Source organism: Ctenopharyngodon idella, chromosome 23 (genome assembly GCF_019924925.1).
Source record: "Ctenopharyngodon idella isolate HZGC_01 chromosome 23, HZGC01, whole genome shotgun sequence".
NCBI classification, from domain to species: domain Eukaryota; kingdom Metazoa; phylum Chordata; class Actinopteri; order Cypriniformes; family Xenocyprididae; genus Ctenopharyngodon; species Ctenopharyngodon idella.
The window spans coordinates 10,259,849-10,279,816 of NC_067242.1; the positions used below are offsets into that span (position 1 = coordinate 10,259,849).

Consider the following 19,968-nt stretch of genomic DNA (forward strand, 5'->3'; position numbering starts at 1 on the left):
TAATCGATGCATCGAGAGAGAAAAAAAAGTGAATCGTTACACCCCTAGTAGTTTATATTTTTTGAAGAAAACGTCATCTACTTGTACTTTACCAATTTTAAACGCAAATGACATTTTAATGTAAAATTAAATGTAATTATTATTATTATTAAGAAGAAGAATAGAAAAGAGAGAAAATGAAATAAAGCGGAACGCTTCGTCTATGTATTTGTTTCCAGAGGGTCATGTATTCGGGGTTGCACACATGTGGCATGTTTGAGGCGCTGTCAAAATATTATAAACATAATCCAGCAGTGAAGAATGGAGAACATGGACCGACTCCGTGTTCTGGAATTATACAGCGGAATAGGAGGAATGCATTATGCTTTAAAGGGTACGCCATTTTGTTTAAATCTGTAGCGATTATTGACACACATGACTGACACAGGATCAGTCGCAAAGGCTCAGTCTCAAAGGCTCAGTCTCTATCAACTTATTGATACGCTGGTAAAGTTTGAGTGTCTGTTTTATGATCCCACAGGTGTCACTGTTCCCTTACTGTACTGTACTGCACATTTACAAAGAGTTTTTTTTTAATTTAAAAATAAAATAGATTCACAGACTGAACCAGACAAAATGTGTGTTCATTTGTTTCTTTAATCTGTGTTTCTCTCAGAGAGCTCAGTTCCAGCTGAAGTCGTGGCTGCTGTGGATGTCAACACGACAGCCAATGAAATCTACAAACACAACTTCCCCACTACCCCACTCCTGCCAAAAACTATTGAGGTCAGTCTGTGCCCACTTGAATCTTATTTGGTTTTGCAAATGATTAGACATATTTTGTTTGGACGCATTCACATAAACACTAAGTGGAGGTTTTGTATGGCTTTCCTTCAACCAATCTCCTCTTTATGCCAGTTAATACAGAAAAACAAAATGCATAACTTTAAAAAAAAGTATGATAACATGATTATTACTACTGACTTTTGCATTTCTCGTGCAGATTTATGTCACTGTAATAACCTGTCTGCCTGTTTTATTTAACCAATTTATTGCATTCCTAACAACACATCTTTATTGTAACATCCTTAAAATGACATTCCTTTGTAACGTCCTACCAGCACATAGTCCCATGACTGGGGTTTTAAAAGCAATAGGAAGTAAAAGTGTAACTGAGTGGTTTTTGTGGTGGTTAAAGTTTCTGTGCTTTGTCAGCATGTAATGATGTACCTGCCACTGACCTCAATTCAGAAGAATATACAGCAATGCTTGAAAAAATGGATGAAGATGAAGATTTGAAAAATAATGAATATGGATTAGCTATTTAAATGTTGTTATTGTGGGGTAAATTAGTAATATGTTTTTTTATAAACTAGATGCACTAAGAAAGTTCATTACTTATGTAAGCATAAATAACTTAGTAATCATAAATATTTTTACCATTTGTGAATTATGAGTGTGATTTGTAGGATAAGCTTATATTTTTTAATAAACAAGGGAGAGCCGTTTTAGTTTCAGTGTCATTTTATTTGTTTTTTCTTAAATCTTTGTTTAATGCTAGCTCTTTTGGTTTTGTTTATAAGGGAATGACGTTACAGGATTTTGACAAGCTGAACTTCGACATGATTTTGATGAGCCCACCGTGTCAACCATTCACCAGGTGATCAGAGTTTTTCTCTTGTTCATTGAAGAAATAGTTAACACAAAATTAAAATTCTGTCTTTATTTCCTCAGCCGCATGGTGTTCTTTCTTTTGTGGAACACAACAGGAGAAATCTTGATTACTTTGATAGTCGTTCTTTTCCATGGAATTACAGTAAATGGAGACTGGAGCTTTCAAGCTTGGAAAGGGATCATAAATGCATCATAGATGTAGCTCATACAGCTTGTGCACTATATTCAAAGTTATCTGAAGCTATATGATAGCTTTTTGTCAAAAAACAGACTGAAATTTAAGTCAAATCACAATTATAACAATAAAAATTACCTTTAGTCAAAGTTTTTTTGTACTGAAAAAAATCAATTTTTTGCAATAATGTTATAAATAATGTAATCTCCAGAGACCCCGCTTAGAAATTGGACAAAATCTATCCTCAAAATCAGAAACGCACAACACACACAGACAGAAATGAAGTGGCACACTTCCTACAATGCAAAAAACAGCCTCAATGCAAAATGAACATGCTCACGCACACGCGCACACACAAAAATGAAAATTATTTATTTTATTTTTTAATATTTTTATTATAAAATTATTATTGAAAAACTGATTTTTTCCTGTACAAACTTTCCTGTGCTAAACTTTGACAAAAGGTCATTTTTATTGTTATAATTGTGATTTCATAATATTTAGATATGAATCTAACTGAAAAAAAACTTGTGAAAAGATGCAGTTTTAAAAGTAAAAAAAAAACATTTTCCAAAAGATGGGCAGAAATCTTACACTAAACCATGTCAAATTATCCATGTTATCCCCATGAATGAAAGTTAGAAATGTGAGTCTTTTATAAAGTGAATTTAACATAAAAAGCTGTTTTTGTATAAAAACCTATTCAAAAAAGATGTATTTATTTATTTATATAAATTTAAAAAATATCATAAACCCTCCAAAAACTGCACAGATGTTGAGTGAAAACATTAATACACAGAGTAAAATTAAATTTAAAAAAAAAAAAATAAAAGATTTGTTACAAAATTACATTTTGTTGCCTAGGGTCTCTGGAGACCCCAAAGACCATGAGTGCGACTTTTTTTTTTTTTTTTTTACACACTAACATAAAAACAAGATATCATTCCAATTTTTTTTTTATTTGTAGATCTTAAGAGTACCACTGTACAAAGTCTCATGCCATTTGGACAAAGAGAACATTTTTTTTTTTAAATTTGAGCAAACATAATTTGCTGGTCAAAAAGACCCCGAAGACCATATCACATTTACATATCCACCTTTTTCCTAACGAGCCTACTGATTTTACATTATGGGAGGCACTTCCAGTTTGTTTGGGGAACTTCCACCCAAAAAGACTAAAACAAATCATTTCAAATTATAAGGCTGTGCTACAAATAATCATTGTCCGTCAGTTTGACTGAATGAGGCGTAAATTGTCCTTCATGTTCTTTTTTCAGACATATATTACTTCCGTAATATTGCTGCGGAAATAATTGAGATTTTGGGGTAATTCATGGTCTGTTGTAGTAATTTGTTAATGCTTTTACACTTGTCGATTTCCTTGTAATGTTCGATGGTTGAAGGGTGAGTAGAATAATGTCAATTGTAATTTTGTAATTGCGTGACAAACGTGTAATTGCGTTCATAGAGCGAACCTTTGGCTGATTGTTTACGGTTTAGCGGAAGTTACTCCCATAATTCATGCATTAAAGTGTCATCATGGGGAATAGGAAAAAGGTGGATACTGTTCAAAAGATTAGGGTCAGGTTTTTTTTTTTTTTTTTTTTTTTAAAGAAAGAAATTAATACTTTTATTCAGCTTGGATGGATTAAATTGATCCAAAACCACATTATAGACATGTTACAAAAGATTTCTGTTTCAAATAAATGCTGTTCTATCACAGTAAATATTAAGCAGCTGACTGTTTTCAACATTGATAAAAATAATAAATGTTTCTTGAGCATCAAATCAGCATATTAGAATGATTTCTGAAGGATCATGTGACACTGAAGACTGGAGTAATGATGCTGAAAATCACAGGAATAAATTACATTTTAGGTCATTTTAAATTACAATAATATTTCACAATATTAACTGCATTTTTGAGAAGCGTCTTTCTGCATAAGAGACTTAAATATTAAAAAGTCTTACTAATCCTAAACCTTTGAACTCTAGTGTATTACTGTTCTCTCTACGTGTCTGTAATGTGGATAAAGGCTACTAAATTGGTTGACTAAAGCTAAAGTGTTGTTTCTCAATAGGATTGGTTTGCAGGGTGATATTGCTGACCCCAGAACAAAGAGCTTCCTTTATATCCTGGAGCTTCTGCCAAGGTCAGACTGATCAATCTGTGCTCTTTTTAAGTCACTGAAACATTATTTCTCTGTTATTGATTTTCAAATTTGAGTTTTCTCTCTCTCTCAGTACTACTTCATATGAACAAAGCCACATTTCCTGGCAACGTTCATTGTACAGTATTTATGCACATCTGACATGATTAATGCATGCCTAATAAAAGAATGAAGAATTGTTTCCTCTCTCTCCCTCTCCATTTGCCCTTTCTCAGGTCTATTGTGTTATTCCCGATCTCAGCCAAGGTGTTTTTTTTCCCAGGCTGTGTTTGTGAAAGAATGTACCTCTCTTTCTCCCTGCAGGCTCAGCGAGCGGCCGCGCTTCATTCTGCTGGAGAATGTGAAGGGCTTTGAGACTTCTGCTGCAAGGTAACCAGGGCGGCACAGGAGCTTTGAGATCACCATGGTTACGTGGCTATGAGCCAATGGGGTCATGGGTTTTCCCTCTGTGTTACTGTCACCATGGATTGTGTTATCAAGAATCTTATACAGTAGTTGTCTCTGCACATTAAACTGAAATGGATGAAAGTATTTAATATTGAAAAAGCACCTTAAAATTTGCCTTAAATTAGCTCTTATCATTGTTTTAAAGTGTGTAAATATATTTTAGTTGTTCTGGTCTTTTAATTGACAGGGATGCTTTGCTTGAGACACTGAGAGAGTGTGACTACAGCTTTCAGGAGTTTCTGATCTCACCAACATCTGTAAGTATGTCTCTTCCTTTGACAACCTTGAACAAGAGTCTCTTTTACGTTTATGTCAGTCTTGTTTTTGTGATGGTTTTTATTTCCACAGCTTGGGATACCAAACTCTAGGCTCAGATACTTCCTCATTGCAAAGAGACTACCAGGATCCTTCTCATTCCCAACATCAGCAGAGGTACTTTTCTAATCAAGATACCACAATACAGTTTCTATCGAATACTAAAGCTTTCTATCTGGCAGATTATAGAGGGCTTCCCCATGTCTGAACCCCCAGACAGTCTCGCTGTTCCACACAATCATCCTACACCTTCTGAATCTGAGAGAGAAAAGACAGGGACGATAATTTTTAAGCTGGAGACCGAACAAGAGTTGGAAAAGAAGAGGAATCAGGACAAACAGGAGACCGTCCAGAGGCTGCAGGACTTTCTGCAGAAGGAAGAGGACGTGGATCGGTATCTGCTGCCCCCCAAAACCCTGCTCAGATACGCTCTACTGATGGATGTAGTTCAGCCCAGCAGCAGGAGATCAGTTTGCTTTACTAAAGGGTGTGTGTTTTATTCTTATTCAGTGGTGGTCAGAATTATTGGCACCCTTGGTAAATATGATCAAAGATGACTGTAAAAATAAATCTGCATTGTTTAACCTTTTGATCTTTAATTCATAAAATTAGCAAAAATCTAACCTTTCATTGAAGGAAAAGAATTGAAAGTGGGGGGAAAATCACATTATGAAATAAATGTTCTTCTCAAAAATACATTGGCCACAATTATTGGCAGCCCCTAGAATTTTTTTATGAGTAAAGTAGTACTGAAGTATATTCCCATTTATATTTACATTTTTTAGCACACCAGGGTGATCATGAATATGAAATTGTCCAGCCATGACTTCCTGTCCCACAGGAGTATAAACATGTGGAAACAGAAAGGCCAAATTCCCTTAATCATTCATCACAATGAGAAAAACCAAAGAATATAGTTCTGATGTGCAGCAAAAGATTATTGAGCTTCACAAAATAGAAAGTGGCTGTAAGAAAATAGCTAAAGCATTGAAAATCCCCATTTCCGCTATCAGGGCAATAATTAAGAAGTTCCAATCAACTAAAGATGTTACAAATCTGCCTGGAAGAGGACGTGTGTCTAAATCATCCTAATGCGCGGTGAGGAGGAAAGTTTGAGTAGACAAAGGCTCTCCAAGGATCACAGCTGGAGAATTGCAGAGATTAGTTGAGTCTTGAGTCTCAGAAAGCCTAAAAAAAATCATCAAACAGCACCTACATCATCACAAATTGTTCGGGAGGGTTTCAAGAAAAATCCTCTGCTCTCATCCAGAAACAATCTCCAGCATATTCAGTTGTCAGACAAGACTGGAACTTCAAACGGGACCGGCTTCTATGGTCAGATGAAACTAAAAAAAGAGCTTTTTGGCAGCAAACCCACCAGATGGGTTTGGTGCACACATGGATAAAAAGTACCCCATGCCCACGGTTAAATATACTGCTGGATCTTTAATGTTGTGGGCCTATTTTTCTGCTGGAGGTCCTGGACATCTTGTTCAGATACATGGTATCATGGATTCTACCAAATACCAACAGGTAAAAAATCTGTAGAGATTCTGTATGAAGGAATGGTCTCTGATCTCTTGTCAGGTGTTCTGCAAACTCATCAGGCATTATAGAAGAAGAGTCAGAGTTGTTATCTTGGGAAAAAGAGGTTGCAAAAAGTATTGAATAAAAGGGTGCCAATAATTGTGGTTGGAGAGAAATATGTATTTCATAATGTGACTTTCAATTCTTTTTCTTCAATGAAAGGTTAGATTTTTGCTAATTTTATGAATTCAAGATCAAAAGGATAAACAATGCAGATTTATTTTTACAGTCATCTTTGATCATATTTACCAAGGGTGCCAATAATTCTGACCACCACTGTATATAATTAATATTATTATATTTTATTACATATACTTCAGGTGTGTATATATAGATAATATATACACATATACACACAGTCAAACCAAAAATTATTCAAACATTTTTGATATATTTTTACTAGTGGGTGCAGGACACTATAGTTCATTTATGTAAGTGAGGATAGCAAAATAAAGTAAACTGTGACATATTATAACCAAAAATTCTTCATACAGTGGACTACCAGTAAAATTGATTTGGAACCAAAAATTATTCAGACACTTTGACCTGACCATGTTTTACTTTAGTGTTATCTGACATAATTAAGATAATTTTTTTCTGACACAATTTAACTCTGAGATCTTGTCATATTTTATTATATTTTTGTAAAACTTTAGTGAATAAACTGAATTAATGAATGAAATGTTCAAGGTGTCTGAATAAATTTTGGTTTGACTAATATATATATATTATATAAATGAAAAAGTTAATGTATAAACACACACACACACATACATATGTATATATATAAACACTTTTAATATAAAAAAATGTATATATATATTTCCTTATTATAATTCCATTTTTTTATATTAAAAGTATCATAATAAATTGTTATATGTGTGCGTATACCTGTTTATCATATACTATTTATATTTACATTTAAACTTTATTTTATATATATATATATATATATATATATATTGAGATACTGATATTTGTATTTCCTCATATAACTGATTTTTTAAAATATAATATTTCATAAAATTATAGGATTTTATAATGTCATTTTTTATTTTTTCCTCATTCAAATTTTTATAATATAAATGTTACATATATATATATATATAATATAATATTTGTTTTTCCTCATTATAATTGCATTTTTAATATTAAAAATATCATTGTTGATTCTATCTGTGTAGTTATGGTCACTATGTGGAGGGCACCGGCTCCGTCCTGCAGTCTTGTGTGGATGTGGAGCTAGAGAGTGTGTTTAAGAACTTTGAGCTGCTTTCTGAAGAGGACAAACTGAAGCAGCTTCTCCAGTTAAAGCTGAGATACTTCACACCCAGAGAGATCGCCAACCTCATGGGCTTTCCTGCAGATTTCAGTAAGACGTTCATCAGACACTAAACAGTGGCATCGTATATTCACCCACACACTACAGAATAAAAACATACAAACTAACAGAAATCTTAAGCTTAATATTAATATGTGCATAGACATTGTTTTATGCTATTATATTTCAGAACATAAGCTTTAAAGTCCAGTATGTCCTTTCACTGGAGTGTGAAAAGGTTAATGAATAACTTCCCATTATTCACTCTTGGCTTCCATTTATATAATAAACCATTTCAGGATTCATTTTGTTTTTGGCAAGAATGCCATAAGTTCACTCAATATTTCTTACTTTAATAACTTTACAGACAAGGCCAAGGTGAAGACAAGCAGAAAGAGAAGATTAGAGAGATTTTTGCCCCTCTATAGCAGACCCACTGATTCTTACGGTCAATGAGTAGTCATAAGAAACAAACAGCAATGTGAAAATGTAATAATATTGAAGTTTCTAAAATGTTACATATATTTTGTGTTTCAGCATTTCCAAAGCAAATTTCCGTTAAGCAGCAGTACCGTGTGCTGGGGAACAGCCTGAACGTCCATGTGGTTTCACATCTTATACGTCTCATGATCTCATAATTTACATTACATTATACATAATCATTTTTTCTGTAAAGTTGTATATTGTTGAATAAAATTTTATTTATACAGTACATTTGCTTTGTTATTACTGTCACAAGATGTGTGAAATGGCACATTTCTTTCATTTGATCACACAATTCTCAATGTAGATTAAAATGTGTTTTAAATAACCAGTTATATCATTTTTAATGGTTATATCAGTTTTAATGCTGCCGGTCATTTACTGTGAAGCTATTCATATTCAGAGAAGAATTAGCCATAAGCAGCAGGTTCACAGCTTTAACTCTGGTTACTGATCTCCAAAACACATGTGACAGCCCCTGACACTCGCCCAATAAAGTCAAATCACTTGCATGCAGTGGAGTTAAATGCCCTCTAGACACTTACATGTTCTTTATGAGTGATTTTTGGAAATGCAGTGGTGTTAGGACTCCTTAGGGCCAAAGTGCATCTTTAGCTGGTTGGGTTTTAGGCAGATCTTGGTGTGAAGGTTCAGTACAGTGTCTGATGAGCGTCCTGGGACAAACTCTCAGCATGGCTCGGACACTGAGCTTCTCCTGGCCCTTCATCTTTCTCCTCTTTCTCTCTGGACTGCAGTGTGACCATGGTGGTCAACCCCACAACAGACAAAAACGGGACATTAGCAATGACCAGTAAGTATATACTTTTTAATTAATTAATTAGATTTTGCTTGAAAGATGCTGGAAAATCATTTCTTACTTTCAAAGTCTGTCATGGGGTTTGTTTGAGGATCAGTTTGAAGAAAAAAAAAGGATGATATTATTGAACAATATAGATTGATTTTAAACAATAAGGGGTTTTTTATTCTATGGTGAGTTAGAAATTAAATGAGGACGTACCTTCCAAAGTTACCTGGTAATTGATTTGCAGGCCTCGTATGATATCAGAGAACGGTCACCTCACGTTCTCTGCTGGCTACAACAAAGACATTCGCTTCACGACCTCGGGGACGGGAAGTTTGAAGGTGGGCGCTGAGGACCTCGTCCAGCAGATAAATCAGGTGAGTTCATGAGCTTGACTGAAACATCAGATTTTGTCTGTTAGAGTAAAGTTATCGCTTACATTAGAAGAGCTAAAAATTGCAAGGCAAGGTACAAGTGAATGTTTCTGTTGGTCAAGCATGTTGTGATGCTATAGTGATCTGAAATTAGGTTTTGATTTAAAAAAAAAAAAAAAAAAATCCCAAAATGCCCAAAAAAGGGTTTATTTTGTATTGTTTTATTTTAAGTTTTTTTTTTATTTCTTTTTACTTGTATTCTTTTGTTTTGTTTTATTGTCTTTTTGTTTGCATCTTGGTTTGGTTGTTTTTGATTAGTTTTGTTTTTGTTTAATTTTGTTTTAATGTTTTTTTTTTTTTTTTTCTATTTGCGGTTTGGTTGTTTGTTTTTTGTTTGTTTTTTTGTTGTGTTGCATTTTGTTTTGGTTGTTTTTGTTTAGTTTTATCGTCTTTAATTTTGTTTTAATGTTTTTTTTTTTGTTTCTCTTTTTTACTTGCATTTTTTGTTTTGTTTAATTTTCTTTTTGTGTGCATTTTGGTTTGGTTGATTTTTCTTTTCTTTTATTTTTTGTTTATGTTGTGTCGCATTTTCTGTTTCATTTTGTTTTGAAGGATTAGTTCACTTTCAAATGAAAATTACCCCAAACTTCACTCACCCTAAAGCCATCCTAGGTGTATATGACTTTCTTCTTTCTGATGAACACAATCGGAGAAATATTAATAAATATCCTGACGCATCCGAGCTTTATAATGGCAGTGAGCGGGATCAGCGAGTATGAGCTGAAGAAAGTGCTTCCATCCACATCCATCCATTATAAACGTGTACTCCACACGGCTCCGGGAGATTAATAAAGGCCTTCTGAAGCGAAGCGTTTGTGTAAAAAAAAAAAAAAAAATCCATATTTAACAAGTTGTGAAGTAAAATATCTAGCTTCCGCCAGACCGCCTTCCATATTCAACTTACGAAGAAAATGTATTATTTATTAACCCCCCGGAGGCTTGTGGAGTACGTTTATGATGGATGGATGTGGATGGAAGCACATTCTTCAGCTCATTCTCGTTGATCTCGCTCACTGCCATTATAAAGCTCAGATGCGTCAGGATATTTATTAATATAACTCCAACTGTGTTCATCAGAAAGCAGAAAGTCATATACACTTAGGATGGCTTGAGGGTGAGTAAAGCATGGGGTAATTTTCATTTTAAAAGTGAACTAATCCTTTAATGTTTTATTTTTACTTGTGTTATTTTGTTTTGTGTGTGTGTGTGCATTTTGTTTTGTTTCATTTCATTTAATTCCAATTACATTAAATTTTCTGTATTCTAGTGAGCACAGAGCAAGCATTTTGTGTGTTATTGAATCACTTTGCACCTTGGAAAAGTTTTAATAAAGCTTAATCAAGTGTAACTCTGTTCCAGATCAAAATTAACAAAGATGACATCAATACCATAAAGAACAGCGGCCCGTCTCAGGATGTTACAAACCAGCTCAATCAGCTCAACACCAGAGTGACTACACTTGAGTCAAAAGTTCAGACAATAGAACAGGTATTGCTGTAATCATCAAATTCCCTCAAAGCTTATCGCTTACGTAATTACTTGCCTTCCATTTCAGCCTTTACGATTTAATTTCAGTTTTATGATATTCTGTATTTCATAGACAGTACAGCGGAAGACGTGCAGCAGCAATCCATGTCAGAACGCAGGAACCTGCTTGAACTTGTTGGACGCCTTTCACTGCCTCTGTCCTGACAACTGGCAGGTCAGTCACTCACATAGACATCTGTCCTGTTCATATGTGATTCTGGCTGACACTTGGATCAATGTCTCTTCAGGGTCCCACGTGTGCTGTAGATGTGAATGAGTGTCAGGTGTTGGCAGGAACTCCTCTGGGCTGTCAGAACGGGGCCACATGTGTGAATACACCTGGAACTTACACGTAATCCTCCATTTGTATGTCTTGCCTGGGGTTTTTAGTGTTTTACGGGACTTAGTGTTCATATTTTTCCTTTCTTTTGTTTATCAGTTGTACCTGTACTCCAGAATGGTACGGTCCACACTGTACATCTCGCTATGATGACTGCGCAGGTGGAAGTCAGGATCTGTGTGTTCACGGCGTGTGCATTGATTCAGACAGAGTCAATCCCAATGAGGTGATTCAAAATGATGTGTATTCATTCTCAGTACTCTTCAGTTCATTTTTGGACAGAAAAAGACAATGGTTCACCCCAAAATGAATATTCTGTCATCATGTACTCACCCTCATGTCATAGCTGTAAGAATTTATCATAAAAAGACAACTTGTGCGCTGTATTCCAAGTCTTCTAAAGTCATAGAATAGGTTTGTGTGATGAATATGACAAAATTGAAGGCATTGATTGATCCGTGTGATTTTATCATGATCCGTGGAAGATAAAAGCAGTTTTAAAGGATGATTATATTACTTTTTTTTTTACAACTTTCAGTCTCCAAAAATGACAAAGGGCACCATAAAATTAGTCTCTTCGACTTGTATAATAGCTCTAATTGGGGAAATAGTCTAAAATTTCAGTATGTTCCTCACAAAAAGTCATATGACTTTTAAACTACCATTCAAAAGTTTATGGTCGGTAAGATTTTTTTTTAAAGTTCTTGAAAGAATGCTCACCAAGGCTGCATTCATTTGATCAACAATACAGAAAAAAAAACTGTAATATTGTGAAATATTATTACAATTTAAAATAACTTTTCTTTTTTAATGTAGTTTAAAATGTAATTTATTCCTGTGATAGTAAAGCTGAATTTTCAGCATCATTATTCACATGATCCTTCAGAAATCATTCTAATATGCTGGTCTGATGCTCAAGAAACATTTCTTAATATTGTCAATATTATATTATTAATATTATCATCAAAAAAAAGGAAACTGATACATTTTTTGATGAACAGAAAGTTCAACTTTTAGTGGAATGTAGTGCTGTCAAACGATTAATCGCAATTAATCGCATCCAAAATAAAAGTTTGTTTACATAATATATGTGTGTGTACTGCATGCATGTGTGTGTATTTACATATATATACATAATAAGTATACACAGTACACACACATATATATTATGTAAACAAACGTTTATTTTGGATGCGATTAATCGCAATTAATAGTTTGACAGCACTATGAAATGGAAATCTTTTGTAACATTATAAATGTCTTTACTGTCACTTTTGATCAATTTAATGTGTCCTTGCTGAATAATAAAAACAAAAATCTTACTGACTCCAAACTTAGTGTCGTATATATGACTTAGGAATACTGCACATGAGTTTTTTTCTTAGCATTTTGGTCACCATTGACTTTCATTATATGCTAAAGAGCAGTGTGAACATTCTGCTTAATGTCTCCTTTTGTGTTCTACATAAAGTCATATGGCTTCGAAACAACGTGCATCCCTTTAATGCCTCTTTTCAGCCCAAGTATAAGTGTATCTGTGATGCTGGTTGGACGTCTCCACCCGGAGTGTCAGCATGCACAGCTGATATTGATGAGTGCAGCCTCCCGAACAAGCCCTGCTCCACAAACCCCATTGTCCAGTGCTTCAACACTCTGGGCTCGTTCTACTGCGGCGCCTGCCCTGCAGGTCAGACCACTCAGCCCAGCTGAGCCACATCAGATATGATTATTGTTATGATGTCCATTCTGTCAATTACTTATGTTTTTTTTTTGTTTTTTTGTTTTTTAGATAGGATGCATTTACATTTGAAGGTATTTGGCAGACTAGCAGATATTTATCAAGAACATCTTTTCATGAAGTTAATTTTTGTTTCCTCCAGGATGGCAGGGTAATGGCTACAGCTGCCAGGATGTCGATGAATGTGAAACAAACAATGGAGGCTGTTCTACTTCCCCCTTGGTGCCTTGCCTCAACACCATGGGCTCTTTCCACTGCGGACAGTGTCCTCCAGGTTTAGCTCGCATCCTGATTCTCATGCAATTTAAAATAAGACCTAAACAAGAATAGTTCACCCAAAAATGAAAATTCATGCACTACTGTTCAAAAGTTTGGGGTCGGTAAGGTTTGTGAAAGTCTCTTATGCTCATCAAAGCTGCATTTATTTGATCAAAAATACAGTAAAACTGAGAAATATTTTTACAATTTAAGATAACTGTTTTCTATTTGAATATATTAAAAAATGTAATTTATTCCTGTGATTCAAAGCTGAGCAATACTCCAGTCTTCAGTGTCACATAATCCTCCAGAAATCATTCTAATATGCTGATTTGCTGCTTAAGAAACTTTTCTTATTATCAATTTTGAAAACTGGATGTTTTTATGAATAATGAACAATGAATTAGCATTTATTTGAAATAGAAATCTTTTGTAACAATGTATCTTGTAATCTTAACTGTCACTTTTGATCAATTTAATGCATAAAAAATCAATCACTGACCCCAAACGTTTGAATGGTATGATGTTGTGGAACACAAAAGGTGATTTTAAAAATCATTTTCTGTCATTTACATGTATGAGAACTGGGCCTTACTCTAAAAATTTACCATAAAAGTAGTCCATATGACTTTATTTGCAAGTCTTCCAAAGCCATATGATGGTTTTATATGAGAATCATGCTGAAATTTCAGTTGTTTTTGGTGAACTATGCATTTAATATCTTAATCTTCAGGATCAAACCATTGAGGTTGTTCTATTGGGCTTGCCTTTTTTCAGTTTTGCTTCATAATTTCCCTCTAGAGATGGCTGGGGAAATGAAACCTGCCTATTTTTAGTACATCTCATATGTTTGTTGGTCCTCTCTCCTTCTTACAGCACAGGCTGGCTTGTAAGATCCTGCTGAATCATGTTTTTTGCTCACTGTAGTATGTTTCAAATATGAGACAGATGCTTGCTTGAGCTGAAGTTTCATTATATTCCCTCTGGGAGAGATAGAGATGGAAAGCCAGAGGTGGAGAGATGCATTAGCTGGGTTCATTAAGGACAGAATACATTCAGCTTTACAAGTCTCAATTGACTGCTAGATTGCAGAGAAAGACCAGACACACTGAAATGATCAAGCTAAAATAGCCATTAAAGGTAAGATGAGACTGCTGACCCCATGTGTGTGTCCTCAGGCTATGAGGGAGACGGAAAGACTTGCACTCAAGCCGACATCTGCTCCAGCAACAATGGAGGATGTTATCCACAGGCTACCTGTACTTCTACTCCAGGTGCACATGCATACAAACACAAATTCACTGCTTAACTGTAGTTATTCTTTACAGCAGCACATGACCAGTAGCATTTATGTTATAACACGAGCAATAAAAAGGGTGTTAAACTTTAAGTGTTGCATTGTCACCTCCTGATATAAAAGACATTATTGCTATCTCTGTCCATTTTTACAGGGTTGTTTGTTTTAGTCAAGGTTTTGTCATATTCATTAATTTTAGTCAATTTTACTCTGACTTTACACTTTATTTGGATAGTCCACGTTAGACATTTTACTAACTATAAGTAACTTTGCAACTACATGTCAACTAACTCTCATTAATTTGCAACTACATGTTATCTAACTCTCATTAGAGTATTAGTAGACTGTTAGGGTTAGGTGTTAGGGTTCGGGTTAGTAGAATAAGTAGCAAAGTTACTTATAGTTAGTATAATGTCTAAAGTGGACTATCGGAAAAAAAGTGTTACCCAAAATTAAACCAAGTATTATTCTTTCTTTTTTTGTCATTTTTAATTTTCAAAATCAATATTTCCACATATTAATGCAAAATAAAATTGAGAAGAAGAATTATTTCTGATTTGCATTATAAATGGGTTCATTTTTGGTCCATCCAGGAAGTATTATCCCATCATGCACCTGTCCTCCTGGTTACGTGGGTAATGGCTATGGACCTACGGGCTGTACTCAGATCAGTGACATTTGTGGCACTAGTAATCCTTGTGTAAATGGCCAGTGTGAGGTAAGTGTTCATCTCTAATCATCTCTTATAACTTCCCAACTTTGTTCTGTTTCCATCAAAGTGCAGCAGCCGGCATCATTTTTGTCTTTATTTCCCAAGAATACGGCCACTGGCTACACCTGTAACTGTGACCCAGGTTGGGCGGGTCAGAATTGCGATCAGAACGTGAACGAGTGCTCTAGCAATCCCTGCCAGAACGGAGGAACCTGCACTGACGGCATCAACGGCTACACCTGTACCTGCACCTCCCAATGGACTGGCCCGCAGTGCCAAACTGCACAGCAAGGTGTGTTTGTTACACAAGTGAGAAAGTATGTGATTAATATGTGTATGTTTTTTTCATATGGTGACATCATGACCTTTAATGTGAATCAGAGTGTGGAGGAGTTTTGGAAAGTCCAGCTGGCACTTTCAGTTACCCTACAAATCCTGGAACAGGTGATTATGATCACCAGGTCAGCTGTGCATGGGTCATCAGAACCGACCCTAGCCAGGTTAGTAAAGTTACCTGGCACATCAGTGAACCTTGGGCAACCTTGGGAATTAAACTTTGGGTTTTGTGCTTTCTTGTGGTCAGTAATCTGTTGTTCTTCCCAGATTCTGCGGATTACCTTCCCTTTCTTCGACATAGAGAACAGCGCCTCCTGCAACTTTGATTTCCTGCAGGTCCACGATGGCGAGACCGCCTCAGCTTACATGATTGGGAAATTCTGCGGCACCGGCGCCCCAGCTGAACTCTTCAGCTCCTATAATTCTCTGTACTTCTGGTTCCGCTCTGACCATTCAGTCAGTGGTCGCGGCTTCACCGTCGCTTGGCAATCCCAGGCACCAGGTAAACCAAGAATGCCTTTAAAGAGGCCATATTATGCTCTTTTACGCCCCGTTTCCATCGCAGGAACTTTCCCCAGAAAGTAGGGACTTTGGGGTGGTACTCAGTGTGTTTCAACTGCAGGGACCAGGGTCTAAATGAAGTTATGGGTAAAAATTTCCCCCTCAGAAAGTCCCTGCTCACGAGGTAGTACTTTTTCAAAGTTTAAGATCTTTCGGGGGTGGGACTTGGGCACTGACTTGGGCACTTGGTTGAGTTCATGCTGCATTTTGATTGGTTGACTCCACGCAGCATTTTATTTCAACCACCATTTTAAAAGTCTGTTGCGGTGCGTGCAGTAAGAGTTGTTTGCTACTGTATTTGAACCCACAATGGAGTTAATATGACAGATGGATCGACAAGAGGTTCAGGCTTTATTAAGCTTATATGCGGAGGACGAAATCCAGCGGGAACTGGAAAGTCGCGCGACTGTGATGGACGCAGACAGCAACAGGTCTGGGGGAAAAATGTTCCTGGGACAAATTGTTCCAGGTAATTTCGGTGGAAACAAGGCTTTACAAAGTGTTTTTGGGGTCTACTAGAATAGGTTTTCATGCTTAAATGTTCAAAAAACTTTATTTCTTGCAGCACCTCTTTTCCCAGTCTGTCAGTAACGCTCTGTTTAGTTTATTGTCTTTATGAAGCCACTTCCGAAAAGCGCATTGTGCTCTTATTGATTGGCTGAACCAGTGTGTTTTGATTGGTCAACCGCTTCGAACGTGTTTCGGAAATGTCACGTCCCTTACCATAACCACGAGTTTCAACAAACTACACCTAACGCAACTCAACCAGGCCTTGCCTTTTTCCCTGTGGCGGGAATTATTTAAATGAAATGATATAAACTCAAGACTCCAATCAAGGAGTTTCAGAGAGTTCAGAAACTCCCTTTGGAGTGACTTTGTGCTGTTTTTTCCCCCAGACTTTTTTCATGCTCAAACAGCAAAATTACACATTTAAGAAAGCTGAATATGTAAAAAAAAAAAAAAGCATGATATGTCCACTTTAAATTGTTTTTGTTGTCAAAATTTCTAAGGTGTAAACAGTCTATTGTGATGTACACTTTCAAACCAAGCAGAATCTGTTGGTCAACATGGCGAATCTATGTGACCAACTAAAACCCATTGGGAAATCTTCATGGGGAAATCTTTTGTCTTCACACAAAATCCCTGATTGCATTGATTCCTATTAAAATGACTAGATTTTGCCCTCAAAAATTTGCTGAACAACTGTAAATGTGACCACTACTTTACTGAGTGGTGCAAATGATTTCCGACCTTGGAACAATAGCAACTATTTGCATTAGCATGAATCATGTCTAAATCCAACATTCTTTTTTTCTTCTTTTTTTCTAGTGTGTGGTGGAGAGTTGACCAATACATACGGTGACATCAAGTCACCCGGTTACCCAGGTAACTATCCACCTAACCGGGACTGTTATTGGACCGTGAATGTGAACCCTGGTCTGCTCATCACATTCGCTTTTGGCACCCTCAGTCTGGAGCACCATGATAACTGTAACTTTGACTACCTGGAGGTACGCAAGCATGTTGCATCCTGGATCCACATTCAAATTTAAACTGTTTTCTGTGCAAATGTGTTAAAATGCTTCAGTTTCCTGCTTTATTTTATAGATCAGAGATGGACTGCTCCCAGAGGACCAAGTTCTGGGAAAATACTGTAGTACAGCATCACCACCACCTCTACAGACAACGGGACCATCTGCCTGGATCCACTTTCACTCTGATTTCAGCATCAGTGATCGGGGATTTCACATTACATACACTACCTCACCATGTAAGTAATGTCCATCAAAACACAAGACAGGGGAATTGTGGGATATTTTAGGCAGGTTAATACACCTGTATGCTACCATTTTAAAAGTTTGGATTTGGAAAAGCTGACAAAGCTGAATTTTCAGCAGCCATTGCTCCAGATCCTTCAGAAATCATTTGATTTGTCGCTCAAGAAACATTTCTTATTATTATCAATGTTGAAAACAGTTGTACTGTTTGAAATTTTTGTGAAAACCGTGATGCATTTTTTCAGGATTCTTCAATAAATAGAAAGTTCAAAAGAACAGTGTTTATTTGAAATGGAAATATTTTGTATAATATTTTGAATAAAAGTAATGACCCCAAACTTTGAAACAGTAGTGTATGTGAACAGTTGAATTTTATGGCACTATATATAATTATACTTTCTTGTTTGCAGTCACTGCTTATGTAAATGATGTGTTGTATTTGTAATGCATTAGCGGTAATTCTGAGTTATGGTTCATTTTAACAGATCCATAAGTAGAATATTGTCCTTTTTAAGTGCTCATAAAGCAGTTTATTAGCGTTATAAAGATATTAAAAGTCAGGTTTCACATTCTAAATGTTGTAAACACAGAGTGGAACACGATCCTAGGTCCAGTGCTAGGTTCAAATGGGCAAAGCAAACTGTCTTGCAATATTGGGACAAATTGCTTGAGTGTAATGCAATTTACTCTGTGTGCCATCAGCTGACCCAGGCTGCGGAGGCGTCTTTACAGACACAGAAGGCATCATCATCTCTCCTAACTGGCCTAATAACTATGCTCACAATAGGCAGTGCATTTATATCATCAGACAGCCACGCAGTGAATTGGTGGCGCTCAACTTCACCCACATGGACCTGGAGACTCACAGTGGCTGTCTTTTTGATTTTGTGGAGGTATGGTCTGTGTAATTAATGTGGATGAGAAGAAAAGTAAGTAGCAATTTCATCTTTTCATGTCGCCTTATCTATCAAATCTTTCAGGTTCGAGACGGGACGGGTGAAACCGACCCACTCATTGGGAAGTACTGTGGAAGTACCCTGCCAGCACCAATATTGTCCACCGCTAATGGACTCTGGATCCGTTTCAAGTCCGACAGCTCTGTGTCCCGTGCTGGCTTCAGGGCCATGTATGAAGTTGGTGAGACAATGAAACCTCCTTTTTATGTAAAGCATATGACGCCCACTGAATGCCAAATGTCATTTATCTGGAAAGTTAAGGACAAGAGTAAAAACAGCATTGCCAGAAACATACTCCATGCAAGCAAACTCAAACATGAATGCTTTGCTAACACATTGCAAGCATGCAGTCACACTTTAGTTTAGGGTCCAATTCTCACTATTAACGAACTGTTAACTACGACTTTTGCCTCAATAAACTGCTATTTAATAGTTAGTAAAGTAGTTTGTTAAGTTTAGGTAGGATTAAGGGATGTAGAATATGGTCATGCAGAATAAGGCAATAATATGTGGTTTATAAGTATTAATAAACAGCCAATATCCTAGTAATATGCAATGCTAATAAGCAACTAGTTGATAGTGAGAATTGGACCATAAACTAAAGTGTTACCATATATTTAATGTGCATATTTTTAATGTGTGTTAGGATTAGGTTAGTTGAATGTAATTATGCACAATTTATAGTAATTACATAGTAATTACTTAGTAACATGTAACAAGGACACTGTGTAAAATAAAGTGTTACCAAATTTTCATTAGCATGCTTGTGCAGAGCATGTTTTGGACCTAAATACACACTCTCATTTCATAAGATTGTTGATAATAAGAATTATTTTTAGAGATGCACCGATGTATCGGCCAACAATCGGTATCGGCCGATAAAAGCTATTATTATCACTATCGGCCATCGGCCGATTGTTTAAAAACTGCCGATGGTCAGGGCCGATTATATCCTGTCAATCAAAAGGGTGCGGAAAGACGTGTTCAGACTGCAACTCATACATACTGTGTGAGAAGAAAAACACTCTTGTGTTGAATTTCTTCTTCTTCTTCTTCTTGGCGGTTGGCAAACCAGCT

At 36.1% G+C, this 19,968-nt stretch overlaps 2 protein-coding genes across 2 annotated transcripts in view; both read left to right on the forward strand.

Annotated features, from left to right (window-relative positions):
* The first annotated feature begins 201 nt into the window (after nt 1-201).
* trdmt1 (tRNA aspartic acid methyltransferase 1) lies at nt 202-8,381 on the forward strand. The gene is made up of 10 exons (XM_051882366.1): nt 202-373; nt 656-765; nt 1,563-1,639; nt 3,910-3,981; nt 4,303-4,368; nt 4,634-4,703; nt 4,795-4,878; nt 4,944-5,248; nt 7,533-7,720; nt 8,207-8,381. Exons 1-10 carry the CDS (start codon nt 301-303, stop codon nt 8,305-8,307), a joined length of 1,146 nt encoding a protein of 381 aa, XP_051738326.1. The 5' UTR covers nt 202-300; the 3' UTR covers nt 8,308-8,381.
* Nucleotides 8,382-8,748: 367 nt separating this feature from the next.
* The window catches only part of cubn (cubilin (intrinsic factor-cobalamin receptor)), a 42,034-nt gene continuing 30,814 nt past the window's right edge, over nt 8,749-19,968 (forward strand). Inside the window, exons 1-17 of the mRNA XM_051882615.1 lie at nt 8,749-8,963; nt 9,202-9,331; nt 10,748-10,876; nt 10,989-11,090; nt 11,164-11,267; nt 11,355-11,481; nt 12,774-12,942; nt 13,136-13,267; nt 14,430-14,525; nt 15,142-15,266; nt 15,366-15,552; nt 15,642-15,760; nt 15,864-16,098; nt 17,487-17,668; nt 17,766-17,928; nt 18,638-18,828; nt 18,916-19,072. Coding sequence (XP_051738575.1) covers nt 8,818-8,963; nt 9,202-9,331; nt 10,748-10,876; nt 10,989-11,090; nt 11,164-11,267; nt 11,355-11,481; nt 12,774-12,942; nt 13,136-13,267; nt 14,430-14,525; nt 15,142-15,266; nt 15,366-15,552; nt 15,642-15,760; nt 15,864-16,098; nt 17,487-17,668; nt 17,766-17,928; nt 18,638-18,828; nt 18,916-19,072 — 2,494 coding nt within the window. The 5' untranslated portion in view covers nt 8,749-8,817. The remainder of the gene's footprint in view (nt 8,964-9,201; nt 9,332-10,747; nt 10,877-10,988; nt 11,091-11,163; nt 11,268-11,354; nt 11,482-12,773; nt 12,943-13,135; nt 13,268-14,429; nt 14,526-15,141; nt 15,267-15,365; nt 15,553-15,641; nt 15,761-15,863; nt 16,099-17,486; nt 17,669-17,765; nt 17,929-18,637; nt 18,829-18,915; nt 19,073-19,968) is intronic.